The sequence below is a fragment of the Pleurodeles waltl genome, chromosome 10, assembly GCF_031143425.1.
Source record: "Pleurodeles waltl isolate 20211129_DDA chromosome 10, aPleWal1.hap1.20221129, whole genome shotgun sequence".
In the NCBI taxonomy this organism is placed as follows: Eukaryota; Metazoa; Chordata; class Amphibia; order Caudata; family Salamandridae; genus Pleurodeles; species Pleurodeles waltl.
Window position 1 is genome coordinate 825,576,921 of NC_090449.1, and position 14,058 is coordinate 825,590,978.

The window sequence follows — 14,058 nt, forward strand, 5'->3', positions numbered from 1 at the left end:
TAAAAGACATAATTCATGCAGGTCTGCACTCTCCACCAGAAGCTTCACTTGGGCAGGAAAATCGCAAAGTTTTCTTGTGATGTTTGAAAGGCTGAAATCATGCGGAAACCAACCCCATTTAATACATCTTTGCAAACGCAATTAATTACCATAGTTGTGCGAATTAACAAGTTTACAAGTTTAGCCCTGATGAAGAGCTCTAGAACATTCTACCCAAAAGCTGACGCCTTCTCGATACACAAGAAAACAGACAAATATTGTGTTGTAACCTGCCATGATACTCGTCTCTTCCGCCTCCAAAGACGATAAAGTGGAAATTAAAATATTGGGTAATGGCACCACAGACCATTTACAGTGCCACAAAAGGGAGCCACTTAAGTGTCAAATGCTCCATAAAATGAGGTATTGTATTACGTTTCTAAACAATTTGAGGAAAACATTCATAAAAGTATAGTAATTAAAGCATGCTTGTATGCTCACCATACGCGTATAGTATCGCTTGAGTGTTTATCTATTCCGTGACACTACACTGCATTTTCAGTGAAATATCGTTAATATTTGTGGTACGCAAAAATGATAAAAACATAGCTAAAACCTATCTGATTAATGGCCCCAGAGGAATATCTGCGAGGATAAGACAGGATCCAAATATAAGTCACGGCTGCTTGACAATTTTGTAAAAGAGTAATGCAACTTTTTCATTACGGTCAGATAATCGCCGAGCAGATAGTTTTCTGCGGTAAGTACTGTTGTAAAGAGGAACCAATGCTATGAAAATCCATTTATCGAAAAAGGTAAACTTGAGGTTTAGCGTGCAAGCATCCAGTTTCTGATACAACATATAACAGTGAAGATGCCTTAAAACACGAACAGTTTATTCAGCAAAATAACCTATCACAGGTTGACACGCAGAGGGTTAGAAAACACCACAAAAACTGCCGTGGAGCAGTGCAAATTGGTCACTGTCCGAAAGCACACATCATATTTAACTTTCTGCATGAAAAGCAGCGTGCACGGGACAGCACAATACAAAGCACATCTTTTGTGCAGATGCATGCCCTGGACTTCCCACTAGCATCAGCAGCAGTGAGACCCTAGAGCGGCGTACCTTACCTGTAACGCGCGCGCCGGTTTCGCTGTGAACTCCGGGAGGTGAGTGCCACGCGCTGCAGTGAGAAGTTCCCATACTTGGCAGCGCTGCAGCTGCTTAAATAGGCGCGCGCGGCGCTGCCGGACTGTCATCTGTTTGCACAGCACTGACGCAGGCGAGGGATAGTCGCGCGCTCGGCTCACAGCGACCACATCATAACAAATTCATTTCACCTCCGGGGGAAGAAGGGTCCGAAACATTCCCGGCAAAGACGTCTGCTGTTAACCCTTTCACCCCGGCAACTTCCTACAAACCCCCTTCCTTTTCTTTTGTCAGCAAATAGTTTGAGCTGTCTCCGTCGTGGCTCTGGAGTTTCGTGGTACGCAGGTGTGGGGTAGAACCACGTTTACTAGTAAAAGGTGAGGCTCTTTCTCTGAAATATGCATTCTTTTAGTCATGATGTTCGTCCAATGCATAAATGCTTTTAAAAGGAAGCACACACGTAGGTATTTCAGGAAAAGATGCCTTTGAGCATGCATATGGTGATTATTGTTTAGTTTGCACACAAACACGTTCGCCATTTACTCTGAATACACATACATCAACGCATGAGAAACGAGTCAATAAAGCTCAAAGTGGCAGGCAACACAACTCCGCTGCCTTCATTAACTGGCGTGTAACCCCTCGAACGGTCCCTAAGTTGACCAGACAAAAATTGTCTTCAACCCATTTTTGCCCCGTGTAATGTTCACAGGGCCTCATTCTCAGTAGCCGGCAAATTACGCAGTATACGGTGTGCAAACTGGCACCTAGGTACATTCTGCCAATATGGTATTTACTAAGTGACCTCTTGCATCCCGTTCACACATAAGCACCTTGGAAATGGGAATAATACCTAACAACATGTCATATGGTATGTCACGGTCTGAGGATTGGGAAGTTCAAACGCAGCTTGAATGAATTGTGCCAAGTTTTACCTCCTGAAAATCATGAAGTTAAAGACCCCCACTGTGTGCAATTCGCACCCGGGTTACCATCCGGATTCATATGTCGGCTGGTAATTGTATTCGAATCGAGTTAGTGACCGCACTGGAAAGCAGGCTTCAGAAGGCAGGTCTCTTAGTATTCCGCACGTGCACACATCAAACGCCGTCAAACGAATAACACATGCGGCAGCTCGGCATAGCATGTAGCTGCTAGTTGCCTATGCTTTAGACTGGTGAGTCCTGGAAAACTTCGAGAATACGCAGCAAGACAGTAGCACTGTAATGGTATTTTGTTGGGTGCAATTTTCAAGTAAGTAGAAGCAGAACACTTTTCAAGATAACCAAAGACTGCATTAACCACCTGTTAAATCTTTCTATTACTCACTCCACAGAAAAGTGCAATTCCATCAAAGTCTTCTTTAGTGAAAAAATACAGAGTATCAAAGAGCGCATTTATAAAACCAAGTGTACTTCATCTCTTACAACACATTGATAACACAAACACTGATTCATTTCTTCCTCCCACCCTTTCCTGTAGAATTCCACAATGATCAGCCTTCAAGCCTCTATCCCTCACAAATCTCACCAACATATTCAGCTTCCTCACAGCCCCTTCGTATGAAGATATCTTACCCTCATCCTTCACCAAAGCTATCTCTATGGATGCTCTCTCACACCTGCCTACTACTGTCAATAGTTCCCACACTCCAGGCATCTTTACCAAGAGCTCTCAAGATAGGCCAAGTTCTACCACTCCTAAAAAAATCTACACTAGACCTTAATGACCTTGCCAACTATAGGCCCATCAATTACCTACTATTCATCAGCAACATTATAAAAACAATAGACAATGCTTAACTCCAAGATCACATTAACGATAACTATCTCCTGTGTGACTATCAGTCTGGCTTTAGATCATGCTGTGGCCTTGAGACCACACATGGTAGATAATGCCCTCCTGACAACAGAAGATGACATATGCCTCCTGTTATTGTTTGACCTCTCAGCTGCCTTCAACAATGTTGACCACCCCAACATTACACATGCCCTGGAGCCTCTAATGAGCATCACAGGCAATGTCCTTCACTGGTTCTCCTCCTACCTTTCCAACCATCACCAATTTGTTCACTTTGGCACCGCAAGGTCCAGAACGATCTGTATTACCAGGGAAGACACCCAAGGTTCCACACCACCTTCTCTCATCTTCAGCTCCTACCTGGGACCACCTGGTGCTCTACTCTCTTATATCAGTATCAAGATTCACTAATATTTTGATAATACTGAACTCTATTTGAAAGTTTCCTCTGCTTCAGACAACCAACACATCAAAAACTGCCTTCACATCATCCACACCTGGATGTGTGGGGATAATCTGAAGCTAACCCCAGTCAAGACAGGAACCCTCTTATTTGCCAAGAACAAAAAACAAGAAACAGCACAAACCTGACACAATTACATAAAACCTGACAGTTTCTTTCACCAGAAGCAACAAAAATTCAGAAAGTATTTCCATCTGCATTAGAAACGGCAACAGTGGGCCAAAGAGTTACCTCCTTCCTCTCCTGCTGGAGCTTCCATAGAAACCTCAGAATAAGAAGAATTATGTAAATAAATACAATAATTACGTGAATGTGCCTCTTTTGACATGGTTAGCCCCCACGTTTTGCAAGGCATTTGATGCGGTTTCAAAGTTGTTAGTGCCCAGGGCTCCTGCTAACCAGGTTCCCTGGGCCAAAGCTCTTTCCCAAAACTGTTGGGATGCATCGGCACAATTAGCAACACCTTTAGCTGCCACTATAAGTCTCTAGTAAATGGTACTTAGGTACCCTGGGCATGGGGTACTAAGGGTAGGCCCCTGAGGACAGCAGAACAGACTGTGCCACCCTCTTGGACCATGCATCCAAGTGCACCCAGAACTGCTATTGGAGGCTGAGTGTCCTGGTGCAAACCCAAAATGCAAAACGGACATGGCACACAGACTGTGTGACCTGTCCACTGCACACTGCATGCAATATAGGTAAGCCGCCTCTCTTAGAGGTCTTTCAGCCCTAATGCAGGGTGCATTATAATGCATGTGTGGGCATAGATGCACGAGTACTATGTCCCTACTGTGTCCTTTTCAAACATGGGACATAGTAAGTGAACAGAGCAGCCATTTTAAATACATGTGCTGGACACTGGTCAGTATGAGTTTCATAGCTACATGATGACCACTCTGATCCCTGGGATGTTTGGCATCAAACAACTCAGAACAATAAATCCAAACTGGTACCAGTATTGGATTTATTGCAAAATGTACCTGAGGCCACCTTAGAGGTGCCCCCTGCAGAAGCTAACTAACCCTGGCATGGTTTCTGGCCAGTCACAACCAACCTGCCAGAACCAGCCAAGATTAAGTAACCCTGTGGCGAGAGCCCTTGCTGTGTGGGTTCAGAAAATAAAGCCCTTCGTGGGCAGAGGTGTTACACTTCCTCCCCAGGAATATGCACTGCCCTGCCAGCGAGCTTCAAAGGGCTTTCCGCTTTTGAAACTTGAACCCCTTAGTGGGCACCCCTAGACCTGCAAATCAGATTCCAAGGACACAAGAAGGTCAGTAACAAAGAGGACCCAATGCACAAGAACCACATTCTTGCTGCACAATGAAAAAAGTGCCAAACCCTGCCTGCTGTACCCAGGACTCAACAATCGCCACTGAGGGGTTGCATGGATATTGGATGGACTCTACAAAACCGCGGAGGACCTCCACCCTTCTGAAAACTGTCAAAGATCTCCCTCCAGAGTGAAGGCATCATTCCCTGCAACAAAGAAGCAAAAGACCAGTGAAGTCCAGTTCACTGACCGGCTGTTGACCAAGGAACCGGACATAGCAGCCAGACCAAATTCCACCCAACAGATCAAGAGGACAAATCTTGAAAGTGTGCCAAGTTTGGTGGCACTGTAACCTCCAGGGGCTGAACTGTGCAATAACCGGAGGGTACTGGCCCGCCAATGCCAGACACCCAGAAGAAAAGTTTAGTCCAGACTCTCAAAGGACCAGGAGCAAGCCCCAGTCGAGAAACCTCAGGACACACAAGAACCATCCCCTAGAATGGTTCTGCTGACCTGCAATCCACCCTCAAAGTGATCTGTTTCCTGTTTCCATGGGCACCCTTGTGAACAGCTCTTGGTTCACCTATCTGCTCTGCACCTGGCCTCCCGGGGCCCTGCACCGGATAACCAGCTGTGCTCAAAGGGTCTCCCACCTCTTGCAACCTCTACACTCCAAGGGGACCCACCGGACTAACCTTGGATTCCACCTGTGCATTGCTTTTCCAAGCGGTCCCCTGCAGTAGCCCTGCACCAGCTCCAAGGAGTTTTCAGCAGCTGCTCCCGCTGAAACTAGAAGCCGCCCAAAATTCTCTGGCTGGTCCACAGGACATCTCAATGACCTCAGCCTATATACAAAAGAAGACATTACTAAACGTATTGCCTGATTTTATATGCTTTTTAAAAGGTTTCTCCCATTGATTCCTATAGTGTGAATTTACGCACAAAAGACTATTTTTGCTAAACTTAAAAAAATCTTAACCTGAAAAGTACTTAACTGATTTTGATGATCTTGGTCAAAAAAATTTAAAATAAAAATCTGAATTATTTTTGTAAATTGAGTTATTCTTTTGAGTGTGTGTCCATATTTATTGATACAGTGAGTAGAACAAATGCTTAGCACTTCTCCATGATTGGCCTACCTGCTCGACCAAGCTACCATAAAAAATAGAGCATTAGTTGGTCTAGTTTTTACCTCTTTAAACCAAGGTGGGGTTGCTTAACTCTCTGCACAGTGCACATAATTTCTGTCCACAATATAGAGAGCCTGCCTCCTACAATAATCCAAGTGGCGTTGCCCCGTTTAATCTTTTCAAGCTCCAGAGGAAAATCATTAATTTAACCACTGGTTGATAAATATATAATTTTAAGGCTGTCTGTATGCTGTTTGAATTTGTCACTGTGCAATCGTGAAGATGGCTTCGATTTTCTTCAATACACTTTTAAACTGTATTTTCCTGAATGAGCTTTAAAATCTTCTTCTCTGGCTCGATTTGGGGGTGGGGTGACTATTCTTCAGTTTCAGCAATAAATACTATAATACATTTTTGATTGCTCTACGCACCCAGAGAATTATTTTCTTTCAAAAGCCATTCAGAACATGGCTTTTCACTACATCTGTTTAATCTGTCTGACAGCGTGGTCTTGGAGACAGTACACTATTTGGGAAAGTATGCAGTTCATACATTGGACATTTATTAATTCATGTGGACAGTAGAAAGTTATGGTATTTTCCCACAGGACACTGGAGCCAGATTCTTTGTGCTAAATCATGGAAAGATGGCATCCTACTCTGATGTAAATTGATCCATCCTAAAGTGCATCAAGCGTTGAAGCACTAGCTAAAAGATGCCGAAACAGATGTCAATAGTGAACTGAGAGCATGAAGCCCTGAATGAGATGTCACTAGTAGCTGATTTCCATGCCTGGAAAACTGGTCACAGCAAATGGATGTCTTGAATCTCTGCAGAGACAGGTGAAGAGAGTTATAAACAACAATCTTAGTCAGATTGTCTCCATTATGGTTCTCATAGATTTTACCCACCCGTCTGCACATTGTGGTTGGACCTACAGGAAAGGTGAAAACGAGAGAAGACCATGAACATTGCTGTTAGTTATTCCCAGTTCAACAAGTGAAGTGCCTTTACTAGAGACCACGGCCATGATGGGGTTGGCATTTCATACTTGCATTTGTAAACTAAACATCTGGGAGAGGTGTATGTAAGAATATCTCATGGTTACCAAGTGTTTCTTTTCTTGCCACTGGTTCAGAGCTCTCTAAATTCGCCCTGCCCTCAAGACACAACATTCATAGCCCGGATAACTGCCCACTCAAAAGATGCCAAAACAGTGGCTCTGAATGGTGAAAAGCACTGGGAACCACTGATAACGTATGTGCCAAATACTCTAACCAAACTTATCTCCATCGAAGATGGAAAAAGCGTCTTGATACCCTAGTAGGCTGTTCATAGCCCAGTGGAGGAAAGGAGTCTATTTACAAAAATAGTTCATTTTCTTTGGCTGCTAAGTTTTTTTTAAAGGGGTTAAGCAGATTGATTGCCTCCATGATGGTATCATACCTCATAGATGAACAACTGTGACAGGAAGATAAATCAGGTGATAATTCAAAAAATATACGAAGATCTGTGTTGCAAATTCAATTTAAGATCGTGAAGAATATGGTAACAGTCAATAGGCATCCTAATGCATGATCTGACAGGTGCAACCTATTTTTTACAGTGTGAATGATTATATAGAATACTGTAGACGTAGGAACGTATTCCGAGTTCCTTGTTAACTCTGTGGGGAAATAACAGCTAGAATGAATCATTTTGGTCAGTATTTCCCCGTGGGTTAATGGGGATCATTAGTTAAACTCTCCTGAATGGGAAATAACCGGACAGACCTTTGTTTACTTTAACACAGCTTTCCCGCAACTTCAGGGAGATTAATGCTTTTATTTCCCACTTAGTGCAGGTAAGGGGGTGTCCGATGGTTGGCAGGCATGGCATCTGTGGGGTAGGGAGGCTGTGGTCTGTCTGAAACAGTTTGGTTCCCTGTGCTGCGGAAGAGGGCAAACAGGCTTTGCCTCTTTCCATGTCCCTTGATCCCTTTCCACCCTTTTTTTTACTGGGTGCAGAGCTGAAGCGAAGAGCAAAAATTATGATGGGGTTGAAATGGGAAATGCTGCTTTTTCTGACTACTGTTCATTTAATGACACTGTGCTTTTAGGTGTTACTTCTTGGTATAAATATTGTGATATCATAATCATTGAAGTTGATGTTGCAGTTATGGGTTACTGGCTATTTTGTCAGTTATGGATGGTATAGCTATCAATAACTTCTATATTTCTATAGTTTCAGTGGTTTTCAGGTTTATTACGTAAATTTAACTGTACTTTAACACTGGGTTTTTACATGAATTGCAAGGTATTTTTTAAACATTCCTTAATGTTTTGTAACATTACTAATCAGTACTTCACTTTAATTATCGTTTTTTATGGAATTTACAAGAATCTGACACATTGGCCAGATGTGTCAGATTTCTTGCGCTGGCCTACAATACCCTAACAATACCATGGATGCGTTGTATTTACAATACTCCTGTTTTCACAGATGCATCAGAAATGTATACGTATCTGTTTGTGCCAAATTCACGCATTGTTGGACTAGCATAAAAAAAATTATATGACTCCAGCCCTGTGCCAATTTTATGCCTGGTCTGAGCAGGTGGTAAAATTATGACCCAGTGAAGTTGCAGAATGATGCAGTAAAATGTAAACTTCACTGCATCACTTCTGCATGGCTTTTTCCGTGGGAACACCTACCCTGTATACTACCTTTGAGGGTTTACAGACTGACACATTGGGCCCAGTGTGTCAGTTTGTAAATCTGTTGCAGTGCAGTGCACTTCTAGCGCCACCACTGTGTCAAGAAGAAAAATGATGCAACTGTGGTGAAAATGCCTTGTAAAGAAGGCCTTGCGTTTATTTAGGATATCCTATAGCCAATATTGACAAAAACATTCCCATCTTATTTTCCAAAGCCTTTGGCCCTGTACAATGCCAATTGGTGAAAGTGCCCGGCCAAAGCTATGCTCCCTGTGCAACTCCCTGCTGGTGCTCACCACCAACTGTGCACTGCCTTTGTCCCCTTTAAGTTTTGTCTTTTTCATTATTAATTATTACTATTTTAATTCTTTAAATACGTTTTTATTTTTAAGGGGTTTGCAAAACCTAACCCTTAGTTCATTGAGGGCCCTTGTTGGGGCTTCTACAGGCTTTGCACACTCAGTAATGAGAAAGGGACCAACAAGAATCCACGAGGCCTTGCAATATGTTTCATGAACACTGAGGCAAGGTTCGAGAATCAAGAACCCTGCTACAGGTCTGTGAACCCTGAGGGTACTCAAACGACATGGCAATTTTTTTCATCTTTGGCAGTTATGGTTTCTTTCGGACGAACCCCCTCACATGGCCCCTGGAGGTCAGGGTGCCATAGAAAAGTAGTCGCTCTTCGGCTTCTTTCCTTATCATGTCAGGCAAAATCCTTCTTCCTTAAGATGTTTCTTCTACGTCCTTTATGTTTTGCGGAGCTGGTAGTGGTGTACAGCTGATTGGAGTTTTCCCTATGCTCAATATATACAGAATTCCCTTCAAAATTCCACCTTCCTTTTCAGCACTTCCGATCTTACTCGATTTAAAACCTTTATCAGACTTAGCAGAAATCGGGCTTTCCTTTCAGGAGCTCTGAATACGCGCTCCTATATCTCGGTGTAAACGAGGACGCTCAGATTCCTAATTTAGGAAGAGCTTCTCTTCCTGCTGTGGGCTGAGACCGATATCTGACGATCCCTTCTGGAATAAATGCTTCTGTCACCTGGGCCTGCTTGTGGCATCATGTAGACAGCGGGGCCGTTGATCTAGCCCTTTGTGATGCCATGTGTCCCTTACCCCTTCCAAATGGTTTATACAGCTAAGTAGTGATTGATTGCCCGCAATAGTGTTGATAGCTTTAGACTAGAGGATGGTGTTTCCTGGCTGCACAACACTTAACACCCCATTGGAAGATTACATAGTGCAGCAAGATCGCAGAGATGGTTTAACGCTGCTTGCATTATACCCAGTTCAAGGTGTGATTTTCTTAAAGTAGAAAAAGGGAAGTAGAAAAGGGAAGTTTCAAGCAAATAGCTATCATTTCCTATACAAAATAATTAAAACTGCCTTTTATTCACAATCTGGCCTTCTCGTAGGCAAATGCAACTTGGTCACCTACACATTACCAAAAGGCTTTTGGCACCTTTTTACTGTCGTGGCTTATTTTTCTTTAATATTTAGCTTATCCCACATCAATGCATTAAACATTCCGCACTCTCAGTTTATAGGACACACTTTGTGGTTATGTGGCTAACGTGTATAAGGAAGTTTATCTACATACCAAAGCACTTTTCTTTGACGTGGTACTTCAGCCATCCAAAACAGAATGATATTCATTGTAGCATAATGATTTAAGTCATGCATGTGGGTGGCTTAAGTGTACAATGCAGCTCACATATAATTCCCTTCCACACGAACGGTGAATTTCCTGCACCAATGAGCCAGGGCCTTAGGGGAAAGTTAAATAATCCACTGGCTCAAGAGCATTTACCTTATGTTTATAGGGAAAGGGTACATGCCCTGTGATGCTGAATGACATACTGAATGCTTTGTGTCATAGTGCAGAGCCCTAATGCATCAAAAACAGCCTACAAAAATGCATTAAAATCAGCCTACCAAAATGCATCAAAAACCAGCCCACAAAAAACAAAAATAAATAAATAAAAGAAACAGTATTGAAATGGAGACTTGATAGAAATGCTGAGGAAGCTCAGCTATAGCCCTCTGTTTTTTAAATATTAGCTGTAAGACACATAGGCCCTCATTCCAACCCTGGCGGTCTATGACCGCCAGGGTGGAGGTCGCCGGAAGCACCGCCAACAGGCTGGCGGTGCTTCATCTGGCATTCCGACCGCGGCTGTAAAACCGCGGTCGCCCAGCCGGGTCCGGCGGTTTCCCGCCGGATTACCCCCAGCTGGGAGAATCCTCCATGGCGGCGCTGGATTCCGACCCCCTTCCCGGCAGCCTGTTTCTGGCGGTTTTCACCGCCAGAAACAGGATGGCGGGAACGGGTGTCGTGGGGCTCCTGGGGGCCCCTGCACTGCCCATGCTGCTGGCATGGGCAGTGCAGGGGCCCCCTAACAGGGCCCCAGCATGATTTTCACTCTCTGTAAAATCGCGACAGGTGCAACTGCACCCGTCACACCCCTGCAACACCGCCGGCTCCATTCGGAGCCGGCTTCAATGTTGCAGGGCCTTTCCCGCTGGGCCGGCGGGCACTCCCTTGGCGGGCGCCCGCCGGCCCAGCGGGAAAGTCTGAATGGCCTCCGCGGTCTTTTGACCACGGAGCGGCCAATTGGCGGTTCCCGCTTGGCGGGCGGCGCGCGCCACCCGCCAATGTAGGAATGACCCCCATAAAAAGGGAACTCACCAAGATCCCTGGTAGGATTTCCAGTTGGCCACTATCATAAAGGGCCTGATTACAACTTTGGAGGAGGTGTTAATCCGTCCCAAAAGTGACGGTAAAGTGATGGATATACCACCAGCCGTATTACGAGTCCATTATATCCTATGGAACTCGTAATACGGCTGGTGGTATATCCGTCACATTTGGGACGGATTAACACCTCCTCCAAAGTTGTAATCAGGCCCAAAGTGTTTAATAGAATCAATTAGTAGTGGGATGGTTTTTGGGAACTGTGACAAAATTCCATTAGACTTCAGTTGCATTTTGGACCTCGATATTTGTTATCCTTGGTTCCAATAGTTTTTTTTTTTTCCCTTTCAATTTACCTTGTTTAATTCTGCGAGGTGAGTATGGGCCAGTGACCCCAAAAGTCCACATATTGCAATTGAATTTGAAATAAATGATTTCCCAAAGGTAAATGGAATGACTACTGTCGCCCAAATAGGAATAGTAGGATATGTAATGAGAAAGCTCATAGGCATCGTGTCTCTAAACATTTTGCAAATTTACTATCAGACACAAGGAAGGCGTTTAAGCTGTATTCATCTCCCTCAATGCTTACTAAAATAACATCAGTGGGGACAATTCTATTGGCCCTCCTTTTTCAACATACAACTGCAACCCTCTGTTAAGAGAGGGAGTCATGGATTTAGCGCAGGAGATGCAGCATGCGGTCTGCAGTACTTTATTTATGAGCTGTGAGCGGAAATAACATTGGGATGGAACACTTGCTACGAGCTCTCCTTTCAGACTGTAAGCAATTAGATCACTCAATCATAGATTACCAGTACCATTTTTAGTCCTGGAGAAAGTGGAGAAAAAAATGTAAACCAGTAAAACGCATCAACATTCATTTTCTTCTATCCTTGCACTCGACTAATGTACGTGAAATATTGATTAATCCGTGTGCAGCAGTATTATAGCCTGGGATGATTTATTTTTAAAGACTGATGTTTTTGCCTTTATTTTTACTTCTTCTGATTATGTTTTGTGTTATGTAGTGTGGTTATGTATGTACATTTATATTTATTATACATTGGAATACTTACTGTTAGACTTTTCATCCTTGGCGTGGTCTCCCTTAACTTTTTGCCTCTGTTCCCCAGGTTATTGATGTGTGCTGGACTCTGATTTTATTGTTATTGTTACTCTGGGCACTTTACCACTGCTAACCAGTGCTAAAGTGCAAGTGCTCCTGTTTAAAATGTGTATGTAATTGGTTCTCCATGATTGGCATATTTGTTTTACTGTTAAGTCCCTAGTAAAGTGCACTAGAGGTGCCCAGGGCCTGTAAATCAAATGCCACTAGTGGGCCTGCAGCACTGGTTGTGCCACCCACATAAGTAGCTCTGTAATCATGTCTCAGACCTGCCACTGCAGTGTCTGTGTGTGTATTTTTACTCTGTAAATTCGACTTGGCAAGTGTACCCACTTGCCAGGCCTAAACCTTCCCTTTTCTTACATGTAAGGCACCCCTAAGGTAGGCCCTAGTTAGCCCCAAGGGCAGGGTGCAGTGTATGGATAAGGTAGGACATATAGTAATGTGGTTTATATGTCCTGACAGTGAAATACTGCTAAATTCGTTTTTCACTGTTGCAAGGACTGTCTCTCTCATAAGATAATATGGGGGCTACCTTTAAATATGATTAAAGTGTAGATTCCCCTAGAGAGTAGATGGACATGTGGAGTTTGGGGTCCCTGAACTCACAATTTAAAAATACATCTTTTAGTAAAGTTGATTTTAAGATTGTGCGTTTGAAAATGCCACTTTTAGAAAGTGAGCATTTTCTTGCTTAAACCATTCTGTGACTCTGCCTTGTTTGTGGATTCCCTATCTGGGTCAGTTTGACAGTTGGTCGTTTTTCACCTCACACCAGACAGTGACACAAAGGGAGCTGGGGTGTAACCTGCATTTCCTGATTAGCCATCTCTGCTAGGAGGGAGGGGTGGAGTGGTCACTCTCATCTGAAAGGACTGTGCCTGCCTCTAACAATGCCGGCTCCAACCCCCTGGTGTGTGTCTGAGGCCTTGCCTGGGCAAGGCAGGATTTCACAAGTAGGTGTGAGTCCCCTTTGAAGAAAGGTGACTTCAAAGACTAAAATGGGTATAAGAAGGGCACCCAAATCTACAGACTTGAGAGAAACACTATTGGAACCAAGAGGAACCTCTGCCTGGAGAAGAGCTGAATAGCTGAGGAAGAAGAGCTGCCCTGCCTGTGACTGTGCTTTGTGGAGCTATCCTGCAGTTGCTGCTTCTGCCAGACTAAGAGGGCAAAGACTGGACTTTGTGTGCCTTCCACCTTGAGAAGAAATCTCCAAGGGCTTGATCTAGAGCTTGCCTCCTGTTGTTTGAAGTCTCAGGGACAGCAAAGACTTCTCTCTGCCAGCACCTGGAGTCTCTGGAGAGACTCCTACTCTGCCCTGTGGTGCCCATCCAGTTCCTGGGACCCTGAAAGGAGAAGCTGGCAGCCTAAAGACAAGAAAATCCACGCACAGAGCGCCGTGCGGGGAAAAGATTGACGCAAATCCGATCTGCGGCTGAAAAAAAGACGCGCCGCCGGCTCCGCAGCTGAGAAACGACGCTCGCAGGAAACGCGACCGAAAAATCGACGCACGGAGCAGGAGAAACGACGCGCAGCATCGCTGACGGAGGCTGGGAGATCACAACCTGCGCTGCGGGATTTTCAAATCATCGTGCGGCTGGATTTTTGACTCAAGTACCGCCGTGCGGGGTTATTTTTGACGCACACCAGGTACATTTTCACTCTAGCAGCGCTAGTGTGTTTTTAAAACTACTTAAAGACTCTTTTTGATTTTTAATTGATAACTTGACTTGT

The 14,058-nt window shown here is 44.1% G+C and overlaps 1 protein-coding gene across 1 annotated transcript in view; it reads right to left on the reverse strand.

The window, feature by feature from the left end:
- The window catches only part of CCK (cholecystokinin), a 62,176-nt gene extending 60,922 nt beyond the window's left edge, over nt 1-1,254 (reverse strand). The window contains exon 1 of the mRNA XM_069211500.1: nt 1,114-1,254. Coding sequence (XP_069067601.1) covers nt 1,114-1,186 — 73 coding nt within the window. The 5' untranslated portion in view covers nt 1,187-1,254. The remainder of the gene's footprint in view (nt 1-1,113) is intronic.
- Between the last annotated feature and the right edge of the window lie 12,804 nt (nt 1,255-14,058).